Here is a 14,799-nt window from a genome sequence, read left to right as displayed (position 1 = left end):
CTCTTACTTCTGAGCAGAGAAAAGAGTTGTGACCCAGACAGCATGCTGCCAAGTGATCTAGGTGAAGGCTTGGTACGAGCCTGAAGACATCTTCCCGGTAAGGAAGGGGAGAGAATAATCATAATTTAATGAGACGGCTCAACGCTGCACTCAGCAGGCTCTGGGTGTTGGCCGAGCGGGGCTGCCCAGCCGTCAGACCAGCACCGTCACCGCCTCTCGGCGCTACTGCAAGCGACTGCCCCTGCCAGCGGTCACGGTTAAACAGTGCCCAGCCCAGCCCTTTCCTTTACTCATTTTACCTGTAGTCTTCTGCTAAGCAAGAGACACCTGTAGTAACACCAGCAAAATTCTCTGGATTTGTACAATGTCAGTAATGGGAGCCCAGTCAGCTTTCTGTTACTACCCAAGGAGGAATAAACATCAGCTCATCCTTAGCAATGCACTTATTTTTGTTCCCTAGCAAGGATGCTGTTGATTACAATGAGGTATTTTTGCAGAGCAAAAATACTCTGACAAATCACCCTATATTTTTCTAAAAAGTCATTTCCAGTTTCACTCTATGGAAAAATATTAGCAGGAACCACTCCAGGCAGTGGCTTCACGATTTCCATTTCCTCTTGCAGGAGGCCTGGCCTTCCAAAAAAAGCAGGAACAGAGATATCTGCGTATCCCACACCCCGATCTGCCGCGCGCCGGGTTGGGGTTCTCCGTCCCGCCCTGGCCTGGCCGCAGTAGAGACCTTGGATCCCCACTGGAGCCGGTGCTATCCGGCCGAGAGCGCTCCCTTCTGCGCCCTGTCCCCCCTGCTCCCAGCAAACCCCAGCGCAGGTCTGGAGCTCCTGCCAGGGCAGCACCGACCCGTGGTAGATGCATGCTCTGGGTACGTGCTCCCGGCTCCCGTGCGGGTCAGCCGGGGCCACCTCCCCGCTGCAGCCCGTGGTGGGAACCAGAGAATTGAGCAACTCCTTCATTCCACTGCTTTTGCTAGCCTAGTGTATGTTTTCGTGTGATTTTAGATGCATCTCAGCATGCCCCATTCGACACATGAAGGAGGGCTGATGTTTTGCACCAAGTGGGTGCTGTAAAAGCAGCAGAGGACGTGCAGAGGAAATTAGTGATTGCTTTTGGAAAAGTTGCAGCCACAATTTTTATACTTCTGTGTTATTTTATAGGACCAGCTAGGGGTGAGAGAGAAATGAAGATAATAAACCAAAACGCACCCAAACAAGACTTTGCCCGCCTCCCCTTCGCTCCAAGGGGCACCGGGAAGCCCGTTAGGGTCACGGCAGCCCGGCGCCGGCAGAGGACATCCCATGGCATCCCACGTGGAGCCTCGCTGCTGGCAGAAAGGGGAGAAGGAGCAGGCCCTCCGAAACCAGCCCCAAGGCAAGTGTGCCCCACGAGAGCCTTCGTTTAGGATGGATGTTAATGAAAGGTGAGCCCCAAGCGCCCTGAACAGCTGCGGCACAGCGGAAGTGCCACCCTAGACTGGTTTTGTTTCTGTTACAAGCCCACTAATATTTTATTCGTTAGGCATCAGTCGCAGCCAGCCTGCAGACAAGGGCTTCATTCGAGGCTCAGCCAGCCAGGCTTTGTGCTCAGATCGCATACTCATCACGAGTGAGTTTTTCAGGCTTATTTTCCAAGTAACAGGAAATACAGAATTTTTTAGAAACAATCATTTACATTTTTGTTTCAGGAGTAGCCCCAAGAGGAAACAACAGGAGCAATCAGCTCTGACAACACCAAGCAACACGCCGTGACTTGGGAGCTGGACAAGACAACATCAGCATAAGGAAAATGTGAGAAATCGGGTCCGAGCCTTGCCCTGGTTGCACCCTGTTGCCAGCCAACCCCAAGCAAAGCCCGTGAGCCGCAGTCCCGTCTCCGGGGAATGCTTCCCATCCATCTCCCCGCAGCGCGGCCCCCGCAGAGCTGCCTGTCGCCTGCCCACGGCGCAGGCAGGCATGAGCCCACGGCTGCCGCTTGCCAGAGCTGGGCAGATCTCAGTAGCCAGTAAAGTTTGCGTGGGCAGCTCCTCCCTCATCACTACTTTAACGTCACTCGGCTCCCGATGACAGGGATGTAGCGGGCAAGCCTGGTGTGGGAAAAGCACCTAAGAGCCCCGGTCACCACTCGGCATGCGGAGCGCAGAGCAGAAGGTGGGTATGGGCGAAATTTCCACGCGGAGTGCGTGGCAGCGATAAACCCATAAAGTGTTAATCTGTCACCCAGCGCTCTCTTATGGGCTTAGTCACTGTTTCAAGAAGCTACTGGCATGAAAACGCTCAGAAATTGGCTGGGTGCGTGAAAGACAGCCCCGGCCCTGCCCTGCCTGTAACCCCCATCAGCTCCACTGAAAGCCGCAGCGTACGGAAGGGCAGCGCGGTCCCTGGCACAGCAGCCCGCAGACGCTGGCTTTCACAAAGGGTTTGGTAATGAGCGTGGCTTTATCCAGGTAGAGCGGCTATAATTTAACTTAATTCATTAGCTTTTAAATCCAGGCTAGAGTGCAAGACTTTTCAGGAGCCCTCCCCAAAAACTAAACAAAACCCACGAATGCTTTACGGCACGCCTGCCAAGTCCTGCCCCGTCTTTCCAAACACGCAGCTCTCCCTTCATTAGAAGGCCATGAAAGCCAGTGGTCACATCAGAAACTGTGGGCACGAACGGTTCCAGCAGCTGCATCCGTGTTCAGGGGCTGAAGGCGTATTTGCATCTTCCAACATGACGCCAAAAGTTAAGTGGAAATTAAAAAAAAAAAAAAAAAATTACCTGCCCTTTCAAGAGCCCTGCCCTCCGTCACTCAGCGGCGGGTGTTTGCAGCCCTGCCCATCGCTCCCTGGTCACCAAGAGAGCCGCGGGGCAGCAGGTCCCGCCAGTGGGCAGACCCCCCCAGGAGGGGACACCGAGCAGGCTCGGACTGCGAACCCCCCCCACAGCGATTCAACTCTCGCTAGAGGATGCGATGAGAGCAAGAGGAGAGTCTATCCCTTTGCGGCGCTGACGTCCTTGCAAGAGCATTAAGGGCAGCCAGGCCCCCGCGAGCCCCCCGCACCGCTGCTAGCTGCCCCCCACGGCATCGGCCACTGGCAGGCGGAGGGGAGAGACCCCAAAGCACAGGAGAACACGTAAAGCAGTACCTGGTTTTGCAGAGGTGCCCCTGCAAATCATGAGTGGGTGCCACTCATGATAAAACGCCTGTGACCGCACCTGGATTTCTGCAGGTTTTGCATACCCTTATTTTTCCGGCTGTTGATAATTTCTCCCCATTGGCACCTTCGTTTCCATTTCCTTACGTTTCCTCCTGTTTCCTCTCTCCCTCTCTCACTTTCTATTTGTGTTTTTTCCCCGCTGTACATTTCCTTGAGTGCTTCTTGTCATCCCTTCCCCCATTTCTGTTCCTGCTCCTTTCACCCTCTCTTCCTCCTTCTCACAAGAAACCAATTCTCACTTTCCTTAAATCACTTCCTCCTTTCCTTCTCATTCGTCTCCTTCGCTTTGCTCCCCGCTAGCACTGGCTCTGTGTTGAGCTCTGTTGGCTGCGGCGTTTTACTTTCATCCACTAAGACGTATTCAGCCAGGCGATGCCAAGAGGGTATTTGCGTGCAAGTAATCAGAGACGGCATCTTCCTCTCTGCTATCCAGAAGGTCCTGGGCATGTTTTCGGTTCAGACCTGTCCTCTCTCTCATAACCGCTTCCCCTCATCTGGGATCAGGGTGGAGTTACAGAAGAGGCCCCGTATTTAACACGGTGCCGGCAGGAGCCCGAAGGGCACGTCCGCACTGCAGCCACGGGCTGAGCCTGCTCTGGTACCCCACGTCTGCTTGGGCAGAGCAAAACTGCTTTCCCATCCACGTGCCCGGGCAGCAGCGGGGGAACCCAGCAGAGGGTGCCTCGAGAAGCCACCACCGCATGGAGATACAGCCAGGCACGGCCCTGGGATGCTGCACCGTGGATAACGGAAGTGAAAATGGTTAGGAACTTCCCCACCGTCAGCCGGGATGGACAAAAAGAGAAGTTCACTCTCAAAGCTGATCCATGACCTGGTCTCAGAGCAGGCCAACAGGTCCATCGCCTGGCCACGTGGACAGCAGCAGGTCATCTCCACTAACCTGAGCCTGTGTCCTACCCCGAGCCCATCCCAGAGCGGCTGCAGGTCCAGGTTCCTGTGCTACTTGGTTGTACGATTGACTCCTCTTCAAAACACTGCTGGGAGAGAGATCGCAGATTCGTTCTTGGTGAGGTTTGGTAAACCCTTTTGTGCTGGTCAGCTGCAGAGGTATGAGGATTGCACAAAGTCTGACAGACAAAACAAACCCGAGTCTGTATCAATGCATGAGAATGTGCTCCTTGTGGAAGGAAAAAAAAAAATTTATAATAGTCTAATTATGCTTGAAACAACTTGTACCCAGCTAGCTGGAGAAAAGGGAACCCGAAGGAAATTGAGGAAAGAACAATCCTGAGGTCAGCCTGACATTTGTTGTCCAGTCTATGAGAAAATACTCTCATAAAAACAGACTTTGTAGCCATAAGAGAAGAAAAAGTTAATGGAGAGGATGTTTTCGGTTGCTGTGATGGTAGTGTGGCGATGACACCATGGACTGCCAGCGATGGAGAAACGCCAGCGGCAGCCAGACATGCTGTCTGCTTCTGTAACCCAGTTCCCAAATCTTGCTACTGTGTGAAAACCTCAGATTTCCACTTGAAAAAAAAAAAATTCTCAAACTCCAAGTTGTGTGCGCTACGAGGGGTTTTGATACCAGGAAGCAAAAAGACTCATTGTGTGTTATGCTTTGTCGAAGCCTCATGACTCAAAGCCTGGTTTTCAGTAGCCCATCATATGAGGTGTCAGCCCTCGGAGCCGGCGGCCTTGAATTCCCCTCCAGCAGAAGGAAGCCCTGGGCCAGACTGTGACCACCACCCTGCCGTGACACTGACGGCAGAGTATTCTCCTGGCCTTGTCTCGCTCTGCCTTTCCTGGCACAGTCGAGAGGAAGGAGTCTTTGCCAGGGCTGAGAAAGAAAGGGTCTTAGCAAGCTACCGGAGAGCAGCTCTGTGCCATAACCTGCTGGGTTCACACCACCCTGAGACTGGGTTGAGCTCCAATATGCTTTTGGCTAATGAATGTTTTCTTCTCATATCCATCGCCCCTCGCTTCTCCGGGAAGATAACGGACGTAACACTGCATATGCCCAAGAATGCACTCTTGCAGGAGTGCTCCACACGCTCTTCCACACTACCACTTCTAAACTCCCCTGCAACGAGTTTGGAAATTATATAAAGTGATTGCAACATATGGACACCAGAAGCCGAGACATGTAATGATGGGGCAGCGTAATCCTGGGCACAAGGAGATTTTTCTGCCTCCCAAGAAGGACGTTGTGGGTGGTGGAGCAGGTTGCCCAGGAAGCTGGGCAGCCTCCACCCTTGCAGGTTTTCAAGAGCAGGCTCGATGAAGCCCTGAGCTACCTGGTCTGACCTTCGAGCTGACCCTGCCTTGAGCAGGAGGTTGGTCTAGACACCTCCCAAGGTTCCTTCCCACTTGAAGGACACCTCCTGAGGAACCTTCTGCTACCATCACCCACTGCTACCACATTTCTTCAAACCACTTCCCCAAACACCTCCTGCAGAGCTGTCCCAACAGCTGCTATGTCCAGAGGAGCGAGCTCTGCACAGCAGTCCTTAAGCGTCTGTAAGGGGGGGGACGGGAAACATCTCCCACTCTAAGATTATTATTCTTTGAAGAAATCTAGAAGCTCGACAGCCCCAAACATCACTTGTACAAGGTACAGAGGCCAAAGCAGACACACAGCTGGGGTCCCTGCCAGGGTGTTCTACAGCCCAAGCAGGCTCAAGCCTCTCTTAGGAGAGCGGTTGCTATCGATGAGCAGCGCATCTGCACGCGTAGGAAGAGTGGATGGGAATCACAGCGGTCTGGCTGTTCTCATGCAACCTCTTGGGCAGCTGGCACTTAAACATCTCCTTGAGGAGCAGCCTCCTGGCCTCTGCCCAGCTTCCAAGTCACAGAATCACAGAATCCCATAGGTTGGAAAAGACCTTTAAGATCATCGAGTCCAACCGCAAACCCAACACTGCCAAGCCCACCACTACACCATGTCCCTGAGCACCTCAGCCAAACGGCTTTTAAATACCTCCAGGGATGGGGACTCCACCACTGCCCTGGGCAGCCTGGTCCAATGCTGGACAACCCTTTTGGTGAAGCAACAAATCCACGGACGGGGAAGATCCTGCCCCAAAAGCCTTGTGCGCTGGTACAGGCAAAAGCAGAGTTCAATAACAAACAGTAAGGGGCAAGCGGAAGGGGTGGGAAATCTGGCGACAGGCATTTACACAGACGAGCCGTGACGGCTGTACGAGGGTTTCGCTTCAGTTGTGTTTATGTATAGTTTTAATATACCTAAACACGCACAGAGGGAGAATTGCAGCAGCCCCCCTAGGCGGGGGGGAGCACTCCCATTAGCGAGGGTGGGATCGGGTCCGTTCTCTCCTGGTGTTCCTGGTTTCTCCAGGGCAGCTCCGGAGCAGGATTTGGTAACAGCCGGTTTCTCAGAGTACTCTGCCGAGACACCCCTGAGCGACTGGTGCTACAGAAGGAGCCGTGACGACGCACGTAGGAGGCAATTAACAGCCAACTCGGTGACGAGGGGCACGCTCTGTTCCTGGCAGCCTCTGCCCCGACGCCCACGCAGCTCTGCCGCTCCTGCCCAGCTCTTGCCCCACAGGGAGGTTGGAAGCCAGGAGCGATCCTCCGCTAGCCCCGGGAGAGCTACAGATGGGCACCGAAGGGTTATCGATCTCACCTTGCCTTGCACTGGCAGCATGCGGTGACACGGCACACCTCTGCCCGTCCCCCGCTGCTGCGGGCCAGCCGTGCCGAATTTCGGCCAGCACATCCCTGTGACCGGCCAGGCTCTCAATGGCGGCAGCAATGCAAGCTACAGGGCCAGACTTACATGGGCACAAGAGGGGAAATCGGGTCCTGCGTCCTCTTCACGGGACCACGTCACTATGTGCCGCATGCTGAGGAGCTGCTAATTTGATAAGCCCTTGTGGGACAGTTTATACGCTTGGAACAGGTTGGCGTGGAAACAACATAAATATTTTCCATACATTGTCAGCAGCGTGTCGCCGGAGCTTGTTATCACCAGTCCCTGCGGCCATTTCAACGTGATCGCGAGGAAAGTCTAAAGGAGCGAAGGTTCAGGAAAACCACCCCGGGAGCATCAGTGGGCAGCGAGCGCGGGGCTGCAGGAGCACCCCGCCGGCCGGAGCAGTCGGCCGGCAGTAAGCCAGCGCTGTGGAGAAGGTCCCGGAAGACCAAAACCCCATTACGGCAGCTGAGGAAAAAATACAACCGATTTCCCCGACAATGGCTTGAGAACAGAGGGAAGCCCCCAGTCCCCAGCGTGAGGCTTGGTAGCCCCCAAGGTGCCCTCCCCGCAGATGCATTTCCCCGCTCCGGCGGCAGTCCCTCCCACACTGACCCCGTTCATCCGAGTCTCAAATTGGCCAGAAGCCTTTGATGGGGAACTACTGAACACTAAAGCCACAAGAACATCAACCCTTATTCAAAATCTTTGTCTCTTAAGTAAATCTTAAGTCTCAGTTCTGAAGTAACTCCAGCCTCCAGGATAAGGACGCTACTAAGGTACGCACGTGCAGATACGGCTGTAGGTGTAACGTAACCGTCTCAGACAATCGGCTCCTGCGGCCGGCTTTTGAAAGGAGACAACCTTGGCTTTACTTCATCATCGGCCACCATCCCTTCTTCCACAAACCACCTTACCTTTCCAAAGTCATCACTTGGGGAGGCAAGCTACGGCCAGGACCAGCTCCTCCGTGTTGCACATCCCAGCTGGTAGCTCCCACCCCACCATGCCAACATCTCCTCCTCCAAGGCAAGCCCCCCCAATTTGAGCTCTCCCCTGCACTGCCAAGAGCCTCAGAAGAGATTGGGAGTTAACTGGAACCAGCTGCTTGGATCTTCCCCCTCTTCTCACCTACCAGCTGGTTTGATCTACTACAGGTAACGAGGAGGGACAGGAACAAGCAGGAGTGCTGGTGGGAGGAAATAATTCTCTCCCATGGCAAAACACATTTTTCTTAGGCCCCAGGGAGAAGTGGACAGTGAGCAGGCTGTCACAAAAGCGCAGCTCCAGGCTCAGCAGAAGAAGGTTTGCTGCTGAGCCGCAGAGAGCACTGAGGCTGAAGCTCCCTTCCCATGGCAGAGACCCACCAGACCCGCTCCTTGGGCTGGCAGCCGTGCAGCACCCACCCGAGCTTTCTGAACGTCAGGCGAGTGCTCCGAGGCCACGCCTGCGCTAATGAAGCGCACCCCGCTAATGAAGCAGGTGTAGCTTTTATAATGAGATACGGAACATATCCTAATGAGGACAGGGCATCTCAGGTCCATCTAACTCGGGCTACTTCAGGTGAACAATTATAAAGCATCGAAGTTAATCTCACTGAGCTATAAACTGTGTCACTTGCCATATAACTAAAATTTTGCAATGCTGGCCAGCCTGTTACAGCTATGGTAAGGTAGCAGGGACCCCCGCGTGCCTGTGGCAAGCTCCTAATGGCTTTGGTGGAACGGGCCGAGGCGACAGCCGGTAGATGAGCCGGCTCTGGGGGTGGCCCGGTGGCTGGTGAGCTTGTGGCATGGGCTCCACCGTGCCACGCTGCTTCAGAGATGACTCGGAGAAAAACTGACTGAGCTGAGAACCCAAAACATGCCAAGGTTTGGAATGGAGGTAATTATTACTTACTTAACTTTTCCTGAATTTTAAATCATAGTTCTGAAATTATTTCTGATCCCGCTTCAGAGAGTGGTTTTTCCATAAAGCGTAGTTAGATAAAACACCCTACTGCGACAATTTCAGCTGTTCCACTACGGCGTGCAGCGCGGCAGGTGGGAGCCCCTCCAAACCTCCGCAGGCACCAGCTCCGGCGAGCTGTGCCGTAAGCCCACGGCGTCACCGCCGCGGCCGCTCCTGTCGACTGCCGGCTCTTTCTCCGTAACGTCACCCCAGTACGAGTTTCTGCTCTGTAATTCTGCACGACGCCTGTCCCTCTCCCCCCCTCGGAGACACAAACACGTTAACTTGCCCCGGGGTGCGCTGCAGCACGCGTGTTTGGCAGAGCTCGTCCTCCCAGGCGACGCGGGAGCTGGGACTGACCGACCCACCTATTCCGCCAGCCACCCCGGCTGGTTTGGGCCAGCTGCAAACATCAGTCGTTGCTTTCCGTTTCTTTTTCTGTGTCACTGCTAAAGACACAGAAGAGCACCCAGCCAAGCGTAGCTGCCTGGAAAACTCAAAAACGTACCCTGAGTAAATGAGGGTTAGGTGTTGACAATTGCAATATGCGTCGATCATTTTTAAACTCATTTAGTATCAGCCTCGTTAAGCGCCATTAACACGAATTTTCATCCTTGATCAAATTTCAAACCTCATCAAAAAGAGGCTTTCTTTGAGGTTTCTTTTCCAAGAAACCCGTTCTCCAGCGCTCCCCCCTTCCCTGGGGGTGCCCGGCGGTTCTGGGGACCGGTGGCACGTGCCCGGCTGCGCAGGGGCTCGGTCGCCCAGACCTGGCTGCGGGCGGGGGGCTGCTGCCCAGCCCTTCCCATGCCCGCCGGCGCGGCAGAAAACGTTAAACGGGATGTCCCCTCAGCTGCCGGGAAGCCACCCGCCTTCGAACCCTCGCGGGCGGTGCCCCATACCAACCTCTTCCTAGTTTTACTTGGGGCTGACTTCAGAAAATGACGGACTGATTTGTGTGGTCCTGTTTAATAATCCAAAGTATGAGCAGAATGTTAGTTCTGTCATCTCCCCCAATCTTTCCGAAATATAGTAATAAAAACCAGTGGCTGGGAGACTCCCTTATTTAACATCCTTGGGATGAACATTAGCCGGTTCTGATTATCTAGAAATGGCCATCCTTAAGATTTCAAGATCAGGGCGTAAGCAATTTTCTAGCCGCTCTAATACGCACAGAACGCAACTGAAATTATACACACACACATTTTTAAACATGAATATTTACTAACATAAATAAACAGTGTTTTATAACAAAAGGCACAGATTTTCAACTATAAACAATGGAAAAATATTTACAGTTTGCGCATACATAATCAAACAGCAAGTGCACAATTGGTCACTTCGGATCTCCTTTTCTGTATTTTGAGATTTAGTTCCTTCCAAGCAAGTAATTTAATCAGTTCTGCAACGTCCACATTTTTTTTTTTTTTTCCACAAAAACTGCTACCGATGCCAGGTAAGAAAGTTTATTAAACTGAGTAATTTAGCAGCACAAGTTTTCAAATGGAGACAGTGTTGCTAACCTCTTCATACTGGATAATAAAATAAGGGTAGCTCTGATCATCATTAAAAATGACAAAAATCTGAGGCTCAAAGTAATTGTCCACACAAGAGTCGTAGAGGTCGCTGGTAATGCTGCCAGGGTTCACCGGCGGAGGTCTCCTCATGGTGTGGTTACCCACCGTGTACCTTCCCGTCAGTACTTTCGCCAGGAACATGTAATGAACTCCTTTGGGGGACCTTTTGGAGAAGTTATGGGAATAGCTTGCCTTCCTGGCAAAGTAACTGCCCTGTCCAAACATGGTGGCATGCTTCCCACAGACGCGCGGGTCGAAGTTGTGCTTGCAGATTCCATCCACCACGTCCTGGGAGGTGCCGTGGAACAAATGCCTTTCGTTCATTATCCTGTCAAGCCCCGTCATTTTTTTTGACATATATTCCTTTTTCCTGGAATAGAAAACGGAAAGGGAGGATGAGTATTCATTGCAGAGCTGCAAGGGAAAAGCAGTTTTCACTCCAGCTCTTAAAGTATCGGTATTATCCTCTGGAATAGTAAGAGGAGATACGAAAACATTTCTGTATGGATGGCAGAGTGGGTCTTCCACTTTCAAATAACGCCTTTGGGTGAAATAAGTATTTTTGAAAGGACCTGAGCTGCTACTGCTGGAGGCAGAGCTCTCACCTGCACAGCAGTGCAGGCAAAGCAGCCTGCAAAGTGTCTGCTTCTCTTGGCCCGTCTTTCACCTTGGATGCGGAAGGGAACGGTCCTCAGAGTGCAGGCAAGGGCTGTGCAAACACTAAACCCCTCTACAGCTTCAGGAGAGGCCACAGAGAGGAATTACGGAGAGACAGGGTGGGCGAAGATGCTCCAGACCGGCGTGAATACTGTAAGACAGTCAGTCTCTGCTCCCACAGCCCAGCCCTCCGCTTCTCCCGAGATTCTGCGTTTCCCGAGAAGGAGAGACTCCCCAGCTCTGATTGCCTATCAGTTACGGGGCGGTCACTGGATGGAGACTTTCAGTCACAGCATCTTTGGTTGGAACGGGCCCGACTGACATAGGGTTCAGTCTTTGCGAGACCACTGCAAGACCCTGGGTCAGCATGTTCGGGGAGCCAAGGCGCCAATGGCCATCTTCAACATGGAGATTATTTGCTGAAAACAACTCCTCCTAGTTCGGCTTGAAAGTGAACTGAAAGGTTTCTCAACTAGATAGCCTAGATCTATTTTGAAGTTTCTGTGAAGATACATTTTACAGAAGTTACCAGTAGACAGTATATTAAACCTCTTACCCAGGAAATTTCAGGGTAAGATATTTTTCAGTATTTTTCAGACGAAGTTGTTCAACTGAAGATGCCTCTTTTCTTCAGAAACTCTGGAGTTTATCTGTTCTACTTAATGATCAATTTATATTTTGCAGCCCAAATTACATATTTTAAGGTGTTTTTCCCCTATTGTAAAAGAATGGTATTTGCATTATCTTACCTTTTATATTTCTCCCAAAGAAACTGATTCTGCACTCTCAGGATTTTCAAGATTTTATATTTGGTCTCTGGCACAGTCTTGTGAAACAGGTTATAAATGGTTCTGTAGCTTTTATCTTCCTTCAGAACAGGCACTTGGATGAAGTCCTGAGATGGATCCATACTAATCCAGGTTTCGGGATAGAAGTTTGGAGAGGTAACAGCAGCTGGAGATAAGACGTGCGAGGAAGCTGGCTCAGCCGATGGAGAGGGTAGTGGAGAGTTGCCACCCAAGGTCCTAGGGGGGAAAGAGAAAAGGTTGTGCTTCAACACGCACGACCAGCAGAGCTTCTATTCGCATTTATTTCATCACCAACGCATCTGCCGCAATTGCTGCTCTTCGGTTCTGTAACGATTTACGTATCTTTAATGCTCGTTTAAAACAACGTGCCAGCTATTTCTGCTGGTTTAGTAAATCCTTCAGTAAACCCCTACAAACTAATAACAAAATCTTGCCTTTCAGGGATGCTGTTCCATGGAATGGAATGGAACAGGGATGCTGTTTCAGTTGGACTCAATGATCGTAAAGGTCTTTTCCAACCTACACGATTCTGTAAGGAAATCTTCCTGCTTAGTGGCGTTCAAAAGCCTGCTATCGTCATTATTCACATTCTGGGGTGGGGTTACAAACTACAGACAGGCAGCGTGCTACCAAACACAACTATTTTGTACGTTAGCTAATAAACTATTAGTGATTTTACCATACAGAATGAGCAAAGACGAGTAACGTGGCAACATTTGACCTCATTTCCCTAGAATACAAGGAGCAGAAACATGTGCTTTCTTGTACAGTATGAATAATGAATAACCCCAACTAATATCATTTTATAGGCAAAACGTGCAGATATTTCACGGCGTCACGTAGAAGAGGAGATGCTATGTTTTCAGTACCACCCAGTATCGTGCTGAGGAAGGCTCCCTTATTTCCATTTGCACAGGCCAGATGTAGATTTGCATTTGCAGTTGCTTATTTTCATGCGACAGACCGGCCCCGGCTCTTGGGAACGCTGCCAGGTAAGAAGTCAGGCCGGGGTGAAGGAGGGGAGCTGTTGCCTGCAACGGCCGCGGCGGGAAGGGAACAGACACCAGTAAAATCCAGTTAAGGACACCGCCTGTGGTGTGGCAAGGCTTTGTTCTTAATGAATACCTGCACCTCTGTGGAATTTTTCACACTCTTGAAGCTGCTAAATTTAGATAGAGTGTGTGGCATTTGTGGCTTATGTTCACCTGATTACAGTCTGGACGAACAAGCCTTACTCAACGGAATAATCCTTACTTACTGGAGTTCTCCCGCTTACGTCAATGAAAATACTTTGAACTTGTAAAGCTTGCAGGTCCAGGCTCTGGGTTTCGCGCTGGAAGTACACAGCTCTTCAGCTCCTGCAAGCCGGTGAGGTTCCCTTTCAGTTGCAAGAATATAGGGAACTATCTCAGAAGTTCACCAGATGAGTGTTTTACCAAAGTATTTTCATAGGAAAAGCTGCTATGAAGGTGAACCTCATCTCAACACCTCACGGACCCCCTGAAATTAAATGTCATTAAATTAAAGTTTAATGAACATTAAAGTCCATGGAATTTCTCAGGTCACTTGTGTTCTGATAACATATCACTGCCCCAGCAGAAGGAGCAAACCCGTTCTGACTAGGAGGAAATGGGGAAAGTGAATCCCTTGTGCGTTCATCTGGGGCAAGCTGAGGTTTGACAACATCCAAGGCCAAATCCTGCCTCCCTGCATCTACGCAACTGGATTTCGCACACGGGAGCGACGGGCAAACTCGATTGCCGACGCCGTCTCTGTAAAAAAAAAAAGTTTACTGGAGAACAAACAAACTCTGAAAGCTCTGCTAAAGGCGAAGCCTCGTTCTCCGGAGCGACTCTTCAGGAATCAATCTGCCTTTGTTCAGGCACGATGCTGCCTCAGCAGCCGCGTCACCGTGCCTTCTGCACCCAGCCAAGCTGTCCTCGAGGTACCGAAACACAATCACAGAGCAACTTCTAATTGCCCTTGCTCGTTAGCCTGCTCTTCTCTGCAGCGCCAACATAATTACCTAGATAAAGAAGAATTCTACTGCTATTCACATCTTACCTACAGACACGTCAATTAAGGTTGCCTTTCGGAATGCTGACTGCTAGTCATACGTGAGCCTGAAAGAACTGCCAGTGAGTTTTTGTGTGCGTGTGTGACCCAGAAGTAATTTAATGGGATTTTCTGATTGCAGGTTGAGCTTTTCAGGTCTAGGAAAAAAGTTGGGGGGAAAAAGTCTATTTTTAAATTGATACATTTGATTTGGATCGCAGAGACAGTAAACTGTAACACCACTCACACCTTGCAGAGCAGACGTACTCTTAAAAGTGTTCACGTGGCTTTCACCTGCTGCTCAAAGCTAAAAGGAGACCTCACTTTATTTGCATAGATTTGACTCCAACTCCAAATTCTTCTCGCTGTTTATTAACAGTTTAACAGAAACCCAGAAGATGGATTTTTCTAAGAATGATTATTAAAATAGCAGTCTGCAATATTACAGTGTGCATTTAACTTTTTTTTTTTTTCCCTCCTAAAGTCAATGGGTAAAACATATTACTGTAGAACCTCATTCGTTCATACTTGGACTGGAAGACCAAGCACAGATTAACAATAAGTTATGGATTAACGAGTAAGACATCAAACACAATAAAAATACTGCAATCCTTTGGTGTACTTTGTTCATTCCTTCTGACTAGCGCAAATTATTTGTAAGCATTTGTTATACAAGGGAAGCCATTAAAAAGTCAACATTTGTCAACCACTATCACCCACTTCCCACAGTTTCTATTCAAGAATTCTCTCCCAGTTTTAGAACCGATTTAAGCAGGTAGTGGGGGGAGGGAAGTAAAAAATCTCAGGTAGCGTTGCGTGATAAGTGGAGGTAAATACTGACTTCTTAAGGATAGCTC

General features: G+C 50.7%; 1 protein-coding gene across 8 annotated transcripts in view; it reads right to left on the bottom strand.

The window, feature by feature from the left end:
• Positions 1–10,067: 10,067 nt before the first annotated feature.
• Positions 10,068–14,799, bottom strand: part of TIPARP (TCDD inducible poly(ADP-ribose) polymerase) — a 41,642-nt gene continuing 36,910 nt past the window's right edge. For all 8 annotated transcript variants that reach the window (XM_075506759.1, XM_075506761.1, XM_075506762.1 and 5 more), the window contains 2 exons: positions 11,828–12,103; positions 10,068–10,791 (listed from right to left, as the gene is read on the bottom strand). In XM_075506759.1, coding sequence (XP_075362874.1) covers positions 10,344–10,791; positions 11,828–12,103 — 724 coding nt within the window. In that variant the 3' untranslated portion in view covers positions 10,068–10,343. The remainder of the gene's footprint in view (positions 10,792–11,827; positions 12,104–14,799) is intronic.

The sequence above is a fragment of the Mycteria americana genome, chromosome 7, assembly GCF_035582795.1.
Source record: "Mycteria americana isolate JAX WOST 10 ecotype Jacksonville Zoo and Gardens chromosome 7, USCA_MyAme_1.0, whole genome shotgun sequence".
NCBI lineage: Eukaryota > Metazoa > Chordata > Aves > Ciconiiformes > Ciconiidae > Mycteria > Mycteria americana.
Note: the sequence above shows the minus strand (reverse complement) of the source record. Positions and strands in the feature narration are given on the sequence as shown.